General features: G+C 40.2%; 1 protein-coding gene across 2 annotated transcripts; it reads right to left on the reverse strand.

Annotated features, from left to right (window-relative positions):
- Positions 1 to 1,805: 1,805 nt before the first annotated feature.
- Positions 1,806 to 10,955, reverse strand: plin3 (perilipin 3). Of its 2 annotated transcripts, none has more exons than XM_080472728.1 (8): positions 10,837 to 10,955; positions 7,017 to 7,106; positions 6,583 to 6,778; positions 6,145 to 6,227; positions 5,420 to 5,651; positions 4,307 to 4,626; positions 3,134 to 3,352; positions 1,806 to 2,746 (listed from the first exon to the last, which is right to left on the reverse strand). In XM_080472728.1, the coding sequence occupies exons 2-8, from the start codon at positions 7,083 to 7,085 to the stop codon at positions 2,606 to 2,608; spliced, it is 1,260 nt and encodes a 419-aa protein (XP_080328854.1). In that variant the 5' UTR covers positions 7,086 to 7,106; positions 10,837 to 10,955; the 3' UTR covers positions 1,806 to 2,605. The 2 variants fall into 2 exon arrangements, with proteins under 2 accessions (XP_080328854.1, XP_080328855.1); XM_080472729.1 differs by lacking the exon at positions 10,837 to 10,955 and adding an exon at positions 10,246 to 10,632.
- Positions 10,956 to 11,469: the final 514 nt, after the last annotated feature.

The following is an 11,469-nucleotide window of genomic DNA, read 5'->3' on the forward strand; positions in this document are numbered from 1 at the left end:
ATTGGACATGTGGCCAACAACATGATGTGAGCTGCAAAAATACTCATGAGAACAAGGTAAAATTAAAGCTGCAAGCAGCCTTGAACGGGTCGTTGCACACCCACACATTTTGGAATGTGATGCATGCCGAGGTTTTGTGCACGTCAGAGAGCGATGGAAATGTGGATATGCAACACAATATGACATTAAAGTGCCAAATTTCTGATTCACTGCCTGCAGATTTCCCACTCCCCCTCCTCTCAGCAAAACCTCAAGTCACAGTTACAATGTAAATGACCCTGTGTCACAGTTGTCACCACTGTGGGCCTGCAGCTCACTGCGGGACTTGTCTGTTTGTCAGACCCTATACATCAAATGGTGCTTTTCCACTAGTACCTACTCGGCCTGACTCGACTCGACTCGCCTGGTATCGCCTCTACTCGACTCAGTTTCATTCATTTTCTATTACAATAAAGTACCACAAACAATGTAGGGGTAGTATGGAGCCATTTTGCCAGACACAAAGACCATCAAAAATGCAGCAGTTGGCACAGTAGAAGAAAGTAAAAGAATAATAAACTCCTGCATTCCAAATGAGTCTCGCCCAGCTCTGCTCGACTCGGACCCGAATCATACCACATTCAAAGTTTGAAAGGAGAATCTTAAAAAAACATTTCAATTTAATAATTGAAAGATGTAGAAAACATAGATGCAATTCAAAAAGTAGGAACATCCCACAAAAATGATTCATTGCTATAATTTATCCGAAATAGTGAAGCATTCACATGTATCTTTGGTTGTGGTTAAAACATGCAGTTGCTAAAAATATTGTATTATTGCATGAGATTAATAAATACAAAAAGCAAAATTCAAAATCTATGCACTTAATACTGTATGTATCTTTTGGCAGGGATTCTTGCATCAGCGTTATGTGGCATATAAGCACTTATCCTGGTATTGCTCAGGTTTTATGGAAGATTGGTTGTTTTGTTTGCAGTCCTCACCTCATCTCTCTTATCAGTCATGTTTTTCTCATCCTCTGCATGACAACATCCAACAGATCCTTAGTCGGGTTCAGGTCAGTCAAGCTGGTCAAAAAAATCAAGCTTATTAACACAGTCAGCAAAGTAGTTCTGAGGAGTTTGGCACTGCGGTGAGGGGAAAAGTCCTGCTGGAAAAAGAAATGGATGTTTTCATAACATTTTGTCAGCAGCCCGACCTCCAAAATATAATGACAGGGATTTTAGACTTGATAAAACACTTTGCCAGCAGCAGCGGATTACACGCTATCTCAAATGATATCACTGACAGTGGACCTATCATACTGGGCTAGAAAGAGCCACTTCACTCTTTTGCCATATTGAATTTTTGTTTACTAAAAGCAAAATGTATTTCTTCAAAAGTGTCTTGGGCTGAGACTCAAGAGGTCAAAGTCATCTGTTTTTAAGTTGCCCCTGGTTCAACCGAGTATCCAGGTAATTTAATGCATCACATCAACACTGTCATCTCAAAAATCTATTGACACATTATCCAATTTAAACTTAATGTGCGTTATCCCGAAACCAATCATGATTCAGAAATAAAAACTGCAATTGAAACTGTATCAACAACAAAAACCAAATCATTATGAACGCTTATCTTCAGTCAAGAGTTTTAAGTTTTAGTTTTAAAGTTTACACTAAAAATCTATTAGGTTTAGCAGATGCTCCGAGTTCCGTGTTAACAAAACAAAACGTTTGTATGTTGAAAGACTTGTTTTAATCCTCATGAACGGCGAAACATGTTTCTGTATTGAGCATAAATAATAAATTCAGGAAACAGCTTTTCAGTGATAAATGAATTTAATTATTGACGCCACAATAAATGCAATGACAGTAATGATTTATTTCAAAGCATATAAGATTAGATTCTTGTAATCAAGGATTATAGAATATTCAAAAAATCTGCAAATATGTGTTTATCCCTCCCCCACAATATTACACTAAGTCAGAGAAACATTGGTTCTAAAAATGTAGTCTATAGTCATTAACACTAACGTCTTCAGTGAGATGGATGGGACACACCAGCAGCATCACAACAAATACTAGAGCGATCCTTCACCTCATAATGGCACAGTGCACTCTGATTATTGTAGTCGAATCAGCTCACTTGATCCATCCATACATCTATTATATTTCTGGGCAAAAGATACAGAAAAATGTAAAATATAGAAAATAAATTAAATGTATAATATGCAACACAATCTCACAAAATATTTTCTCTGCTGGGAATGAAGTTTTACAGGCAACATATAGTTGTCTTTCTTTTTTGGATTGCCTCAGATTTCTTGCAAACAAAAATCAAATACTAGCCAAGTTGCTGATGTTCATTCATTTGTTCATAGAACTATTTCAAAATTATTGTTGCATTATAAATAAAGGCGAAGTGCTTAAATGGTCTGAGGGTGCAGGTTTTCAGGTATACATTGGTGAAATAAACTAATCCACAAAATTGCCTTATCTCCAGAAAGTTTAATTTCAGAGGATCATGAAAAGAAGATAGGATTGGTTCCATCTACAGTAAGCACAAATGTTATGTCACCACGATACATTCTTTCAAAAGAAACAGCAAAAGACACAGCAGAGATTTAGTTTTTCGTGCCAGCCAGCTCCATCTCCACACCATCCTCTGCTCTCTCGATCAGCTGGGGAGCAAAAGGTCCAACCAGCCAGTTGATTGGTGTGTTGTGTAGAAGATAGTCCATGACACCATCCAGAGACTGTTGAACCTGGAAAACGTACACAATACGTTTTTTTTTTTTTTTTTTTTAAACACATTTATGGAACTATTGCAAAGATAAGTACTTTCTTTCAAAAGAACATAAGCACTTTGTATGAGAAGGAAATACTATATGTGTGCACTTTTGGACTGAATGTCATTCTTTAGTAAAGACATGTGAAAGAGCAGATCCCCCTGCAGGGGAGTTTCATGAAATGCATCCTCAGCATGAGTACATGTGTATTATGTAAACTCCAATAAAGGGGTAAAGGAAGGACTAATTGTCTAAAGTGATGACATTAGAAAAAATAGAAAAAAAATTCAAGCACTGAACTATATTTAGCAAAGCTGATGCAACACAAACATTGCAGTAAAAACAGGGTGGTGCAATTAGTACCTGGTTCAGGTGGTGGCGGCTGTGCTCCAGCAGGAGGGGTGTGATGCTGCTCGTGTTCCCCAAAGAGGAGTGCAGTTCTTCAGCAGATTGCCGCGCATGGGTCAGCTGGTCCTGGACTGCACTTGGCAGACCTTGAGCACTTGAAACCACACTGGAACATGCTGACCGCAGCTGGTCACTCAGACCATGCACCATGGAGAGGACACGCCACTCCAGTTGCTGTCAAGAAAAAGTGTGAATCAAAAATCACAGAGAATTGCTAAAAGGTTGCATAAGGATAACAGTGAGTGGTGGTAAGCACTGTTGCCTCACAGCAAGAAGACCTCGGTTCAAGTCCTTGTATGTGTTGAGTTTGCATGTTCTTGATGCGTCGCAATTATTATTTTAATGGTACTCCGTCTAATTGCCAGATCAGTTCAGCTCTAATACTATGGCACTTAAAAAACAACAACTATTCATCTCATTGCACTTAATATTTTAATAACTCCTTAGTCCCATATGAGTGGTAATAAGTGACACGGGACAGGAAAAACTCTCTTCATGGAAATGAATGTCCGAACAAACCAAAGATGGCTTGTTACCGGTTGACTGTGAATCTACTGTGGTAGTGGACGTGTGTGCGTTTTTCTGTCTTTGCATGAGCTCTATAATGGACAGGCGACCGAACAAGGATGTACTCCACCTTTCACTCATTTGGAGCTACCTTAGCTGAAGTGGGTACAGAGGATAGACAAATAACTGAATGATAGATAGACATCAATGTTAATCTATCCAGACCAAAAAGATTATAGAAAGACCGTGTATATATTTCATTAACACAATGATGATAGACACATCAAGCCTCCTTTCAATGTTTTCCTATTAGAGAATGCCACAGTGGATTGAAATACTTTCTTTACCCCGTATTCTTTCTTACACCGATCGCCTGCATAGGATTAGGGTTAGCTCAAAGAAGAAAAGTACTTCAGAAGAATATAAAAATTACTTCAAAGAAATGAATCATAAATGATGCATTGAATTATTTCAGTCAAGCTAAAACTATCAAAGTTAGAAGATCAAATTTTTAATAACAATGTGTCCTGATCCACAATCTGTAAAATCACTCCCACTGTAAATGTATTCAGTCCCAGCTATATCCCAAGTTTTTCTGGAGTGTAAATAAACAGTCCTCACCTCAGGTTCATTTTTGGCCCCATCCGGTTCAGTCTGCCCCGCTCCTGGCTGATTCTGCTTCCACTGGGTCCAGTGCTCCTGCAGCTGCTGTCTGGCTCCTCCCGTCTCCTGACTTGTGCGGGTTTTCTCCAGCAGGTCAAGAGTGCTGGAAATCTGAGTCACTGTTGCATAGGTGGCATCCCTGGCATGTCGCGCACGGAGCAGGGACAACTCCAGCGCTCGCTCTTGTACCTTGGCAGAGAGTTTCCCCAAACGGACAAAGTAGCTGGGGCTGGCAGATGTAGTTGTCAACTCAGAGTTGGCGGTTTCAGCCACAGCAGCTGAAAGGGAGAAGTGTGATTATAGAATTTATGGTTACTTCAGATGTTTTATGTAATATTTCTCCTTGAACGTCCAATATAATTAAATGTTTAGGTGTGAATACAAATCTGTGTTTACAGACTGTATGCTATACATCATCATGCTATGTTTGAAAACTGTACCAGAATGTATGGAGGTATATTATGTAATCTTCATCTGTTTTAGTTCTGGTGAATTTACTCCATCAGCATGAAAGCCAATTTGCTTTTGACAGACTTGAAGGACAATTTCATCCTCTCTTGGGGATATACAATTGTGTTTCTCTGCTGCCCTGCTAAACACTGCACAAATACAAACTTCACAAAGCACTGCTTTAATGGATACTTTTCCACTTTGTGTCACAGTTACAACTTCATATTTCTCACATAATCAGAGAAAAGCCTCTGGAGCTGTGCTGGTACACTTGTTCTGGAGTACGACAGGTTGTCACAATAACGCGACATCATGGTAGCAGGTGTCAAAGCTGTGAGTGCTGGAAACTATAGGCGCTTTGCAGGCCAAGTTAACAGAAGGGAAGGTGACTGGAGAGACCTGCCTCCCTCTCTATGAATAGCATCACTCATTCATATGCTTTACTTAAGCCACTGCGTTAGAATTCAACATCCCAATCATGATATTATAATCATCAATATGAGATCTGTGTGTCACTGACTTTCCACCCATTTCTCTCAATATACTTGTTATGTAGTAACCCCCCCCCCCCGGCCCACCGTCAATGACTAAATCTTTTACTTAATTAGTGAAGCTACTGACCCAGCTCCCGCTCTGTGAGTGGTAGGTTATGGTCAACCCAGTTCTCAGATCGGCTGAGGGCCAAGTTCATCCCACTGCTGACCATCTGGCCCATCCTGGTGCCCATGACAGTGCTGATGCCTCCACTGACTGCTGCCCGGGTCAGCTCAACACCACCCATCACAGCTCCCACCACTGCATCTTTGGCCCCGGCCACCGACTGGTACACCATACCCACGGTGTCTGACACCAGCTGGGGAAACAATGACAAGATCATGTGCAATGTTTAGTGATGGATATAGTGCTCCTCTGTATGTGTGTGGATATATATATATATATATATGGGAGTTAGCACAAAGTATCCCTGCAATATAAATGTGTTTGGAGTCCGTTTAAACCACATTTTGAGTTATTTTTAAACAAAGACCAACTGTAATTGTTTACATATTGTCAAGCGTTAACACAGTTGCTATGGTTATCTGGAGTGTGGTAAAACCTGCAGACAGATTTAGAAAGCTCGTGTATTGGTAAAGATTGTGTGTGAGAGGTCTGGATACACAAAGGTCGTCACACAGTGTGGCGAGGAGGAAACATTGTGAAACAATGGTGAAAAGCCGTCTGAATAATTTCGCAACAAACGACCAAAGTGAAATAGAGCTCCGACAATGAAAACAACAAGCAAAAGCGAATGTTGCATGCATTTATTTTGCATTGCTACAATGCAGCTCTAAGGTTTTTAATCTGACCTTGTCCGCAGGTTGGTGAAGAATAGGCAGATTTTGTTCCATTTTATCCAGCCCCTTCATGGCATACTCATTCACTGTGGTAACTGAAAAAAATATATATACACAGCAGAAAGTCACTTGGAATAGAAAAATATGTTTAAATGAAGAGAGTCCTGTTTTCTCTGTGAAGGAACAGTACTGGACAAAAACAGTTTTTTTTTATGTCTACATTATTGTCACAACAAGTTATTCAATCTAATTAACAATCTAGATATTTGTCTTTTCGAAGACGAGAGAAACCTTATTGCTATGTTGTGTTTTAACTGCAGCAAAGACTGATTTCACACATTAATGTGCAAAATACTTGCAAGTTTCTTTTATAGTAAATGTGAATGTTGGTCTTTTCGGGTCTGTTATTGCACATGCATTACATCACGTGTTGCAGAAGAAAGAACGTACGCTGTGGTTCTATAATGTCCAGAAGAGGTTTGGACCCGGTGGACGCAGCTGCTCCCAGAGTCCGGACCCCACTCTCGGCTGCATCCATCACTCCCTTCAGCAAGGGCATGCTGTCTTTGGTGGTGCTGTAGGCATTGGAAACCGCCCCACATGCTGAACTGACAAGAGGCAAGTTGCTCACTCGGGCAACAACAGTCTAGAATAAAAACAAAAAAAAGACCAAAAAAACCCCCCCACAAACTATTATCATTATTAAAAGGACCGTCAGCGTAAACAGAAAAATACAATTTGGTCTAAACTCTGTTCACTATAGTATTTGTAGTACAAGTTTTTTTTTATGAGGCATAACATGGGTGAGATTACAGGAGTTGAATGAGTTCATAATATGCTCCAGTTTTGCATTAGGTGTCACTTTGGGTCACACTGCGCCTCACCTGCTGGTCTCCATTGGCTGGTTCTGCTGCAGCAGCTCCGGCCTCATTAGTCTTCCCACTGTCTGCCATTGTGACTGCCGAGTTCAATCTCTGAGGTGGAATATAGAGTGCGAGAAACAGATTTCACTTTGTCTGGCATGTATGATGAAATACGGCTTCCTCTCTGATATTCTTCGTTTAAGTGGCTGATATACTTTATCTTGCAGAAATCCCTGTTCTCCTGTCAGCTGGCTTAATGCGCGCACAGCGGCAGCTCAACCATGTTAAATCCATTTGTCAAGATTCTGACGCAACAAGGAAGAAATTGCACTCAAAAAATAAAACGCTGTAGCCAAACAAACAACTCAAACCCTGACACCGTGTCAGAGTTAAAATACCCCCCCCCCAATTGATGTTGATGTATTTGACTTTTTTTTTTTTTTTCTATGTCGACATCCCAAAGCGACAAAGCTGCATTCACAAAACCCCACGATACTGTTCATGAAAGAAGATTCAAAACCACCGTAACTCCAAGTGCCACAAAACCACAAGCCTATTGAAAAAAATTAAATCTAAATCTTACCAATATTTATATTTTGCTTGTATTTTTGTAGGACAGAGTACTATTTAGGGCAAGTTTCAATATCAGTCGCTGTGGAATCCTGTTTTTAGGTGCATTTATTCAAAACACCATCATCGGAACTGCTGTACAAACAAATTGAAACTCAGTTGAAGCCAATTTCTACAACTTCAGCTCCACAATTCAACTTTTAACTATGAATACAGAACCCTGAGACAAGACTGTAGCACCACAGTAATGCATTTTCCCCCTAGCTTTCTTATTAAAAACTCGGAAAATATGAGTACATTATGAAAAGAAAACAGATAAATCTTATGAAATAAAAATTATATAATTTCAAATTATGGATTGGATTTCAAGGAAAACCATGAGTAATGGCAGAAACTATGGACCCACCGGGCACTAATATTGAAGACTGATTGTTCATAAGCTCTAATAAAAGGCATGCAGGCAAAATGGACCTCTGATATTATTCATCTTAATCGAAACATTGAGCAATTCTTTACTACTAATGTTGTAGAATGTTTCTTTAAATGAAAATAGGTCAAACCAATTATTCATGAGAGATGCAACTTTAAATGAAAACTACACCATGACATAAATACAATGACATATTGCTTTAAATGTCATGGCTAATTAAGCCATAGCAAGCCAAAGATATTTCACACATACTTGTAAAAAATTTGATGCGTTGCCCACCAATACTTATCTATTTTAAATTAGTCATTTTGAAATTGGTGAATTTAAAAAAAAAAAAAAGGATTATTTACGTACGATTTAACACATGAGTGTAACTGTTCACCCCCTTCCTGTCTGTCATGCCTCTCCTGTGTGTGGGTGATAGGAAAACATGCGTACACTGCAAGACTACAAAAGCCTCTAGTATTGAAGATATCCACTGGAAGGGCACGAGATGCAAAATGCCTTCACTGTTCACAGCCTAGATTCCTCAGAGGCTATAGAAGCATACTAGAAGGTATTTCGGACTCCTACTGTAATTTAGTTACCAGAATAACTTGATTTATCTGGGGCAAAAATCTCCAAATATTTCTTCTCCTACTGATGCAGCACTTACTCCACCTGCCAAATCCAGGTCGATATGTTAAAAGTGAAAGCTCACCAGCAGCAGGTAAAATCTATGTCACTCAGTAAATTTACCCCCCACAGCTGATCTCTTTGTAAAAGGGTTGATGCTCAATAAAGACTCCCTGTCCGGGAGCTGGGGGCCCTTCTTCCTCTGATCTTCCCACATTCTTCTTCGGAAATAAAAGAAGTAAGACACCATGAATGGAGAAGGGAAGACGAGCCATAGCTCGCCTGCAATAAGATCGTTTCTCTTCTCCCTCTGGTGTTCGCCACATGTGGATGGCATCTGTTTGTGTTCCACCAGATGGCACAGACCCACATAAATGGACTCCACCTGTCTTAACAAGTGTTTGTCATGCTTGACCTGATGTATTTGGCAGATGGGTGTAAGTAGGATGCGGCCTCCTGTTGCCCTACCCGGTTACAAACATGAGGAGTGCATGCAGTCAGCTGTAACCTGTTGCCAGCCTGAACGTAAACGCTCGGAAAACAATATGCTTACGCCAACCTGACAAAGGGAACATCTGACAGAGGGACAGGTTTTCATGAAAGCAGAGCACACTGTATATGGAGCTGCCGTTTAATCATTTCACCCTTTTAAGATGTCGTATTGAATAAAATACTCTCTGTGACGGTGTCATGAGTTCTGATTCCTCAGATATTGTCTTCGAACTCTCTCTATGATTGCAAATTGCATTTCATTGCAACAGCCTGTTGGGCAACATGTTTTTCTTTTTGAGTGGCAGTGGATGAGATTTTCACTGGCTATTACAAATCAAAAGTCCAACACTTTGCATCCTGACACCAAAGCGCGACATGAACTTTAGATAACCATCAAAGACACAGTACACTGCAATGAAGAGGAGCATCTATGCAATCTAAATAGGGCTGCTGAAAAACAATTACCTCTCCGGGAATCAATTTTGAAAAAATGTGGTCATAAAAGAGCCATGCAGCCATTTCCTGTTGCAACATTAAACTAAACAGCCACATCTGCCAACAGCTAAAACACATGCTGTCTCAGACAGCGAGAGGGTGGAGATGCTACCTTTGACGCCAATACGCCACATGACCTTTGATATTCCAACTGATATGTCATCAGTCGGCATATTTATTAGTGTTGCTGCTGAAATGAAAGAGAAATTATTTATAACTGGACAGCTGTCTCATTTTGAATAGTAAAGACATAAAACAAAGACTTAATAACCCAAGAAGAAGAAGAAGAAAAAAAAAAAGAGGGTTCAGCTTTTGGTGAAATCATTGCGTTACATTTTTTCTGAACAGGCTGATCCAAGTTTTTCAGTGTTCCAGAGATAAAGCTGAGAGGGTGAAAAGGAAAAGAAGAATAGCACACTATGATCTACAACAGAGAAACGCAAATGTCTTAATTGTGAGGGATACAAAAAAAAAAAAAACATCTTCACTAACAATTGGCTGAATTGTGAATGAACACCTTTCTCACAAGGATGATTGTTATGTATAGCAACTAATTCTAAGAATATTTCACACTTTTATTGCTGTAATTATGTTAACTAGAAATATTATCAGGTCAAAGTGTGGCTATAATAGATTCACCGTCCTTACCTTTACATCCAAAAACGTATCATTTGTTTGAAAACTAAGTCATGCCATCCACTATTCTCCATGAAGTGAAAAGAAAACGCCTTTGGCCCCCAAGAGGGCAAAAGTCTGTCGATGGATGAACTCTGAGCCTGAGATTAAAGGTCACAAGATCAGATCACTTGTCGAAAAGTCACAAGCTAAGAACGCCGGCCTCGAAAATTCGACTCCTTTAAATCAATGCATCCACAAAAATCGCACCATTGTCCCAACTTAAACCCTCATCAGAGAAAAGCAAAGCTCTCCACTTTACGGTCGTTGAACTTTACCCCAGATGAGCAGCCCTGACTTGTAACATGTGCAAACACCAGCCCTCTTGTGATCACGTCCTCTTCCTTTATAAGAACCCCCTCGGTGTTGAACAGAAAAGTAAATACAGTTGTGACACAGATGTTTCCTCGGCTTTTGGAGGGAAGTAACGCCTAAACCCAGGTAGGATTTGTGGTTGAAAGTTTTTTTGTTTTGTTTTGTTTTTGTTTTCGTTAAGCGATTTTAGCAACAGGTCTCTGGAAAGTGTGGTCGAAACGAAACGGAGCTGAGAACTCAGCCACTGACCTCCCAGGCTTCCTGTCGGTTGCTGTGTCCTGCTGTGACCCGCAGAGTTGACCCTGGAAATGAAGCGTCACGTCCCACCAACACACTTCTACAAGTACAACCGGACAGCTGCCACAGGGCGGGGTGAGGGGGAGGGCGGGCCCGCACGAGGCTCAACCAATCAGATCACAGCAAGGAAACCCCCTGCCTCCAAACGTCTAGTAGTGCAACAATAATCCCACACCGAAATTGAAATTCACGCCATCATACCCACCTGACCTCTTGTGACTTCTGCTGCAGTCTATCAGCAGAAGTTTGCAAGAACTGGCCATGAAAATCAGCTGCTATTTAAACACGACCCACTCACCCTGATAACAAACTCAATCATTGTGTGACGCGATCATGGCTGGATAATAAGATGGATTCGTTTAATTGGTCTAGGATCTAAAAGTGTTTTCTTCCTAGATGAGATTTTTTAATTGTATTGTTGTCAGAAGACAGTGAATGGTATCTTGAAACCTTCAGCTTTTATTTCCAAATCGGCCTGTGAATTGATTCCCCCCAAATTCTAAATACTTTTGAGATGAATTAGATCGTAGTGTGTGGGACAAAAGCAAAAATGTTTTGCCAAATCTCAGACCAATGCTGTTATTT

Source organism: Lipophrys pholis (assembly GCF_963383615.2).
Source record: "Lipophrys pholis genome assembly, chromosome: 10".
Taxonomy (NCBI): Eukaryota; Metazoa; Chordata; class Actinopteri; order Blenniiformes; family Blenniidae; genus Lipophrys; species Lipophrys pholis.

Excerpts from the sequence above, each read along its gene's own strand:
- plin3 (XM_080472728.1), bottom strand. The coding sequence starts at position 7,085 with ATGGCAGACAGTGGGAAGACTAATGAGGCCGGAGCTGCTGCAGCAGAA. Across the intron at positions 5,652-6,144 it reads TTCACCAACCTGCGGACAAG|CTGGTGTCAGACACCGTGGG; the intron begins GTCAGATTAAAA and ends TTGTTTCCCCAG. Across the intron at positions 2,747-3,133 it reads GCCGCCACCACCTGAACCAG|GTTCAACAGTCTCTGGATGG; the intron begins GTACTAATTGCA and ends TACGTTTTCCAG.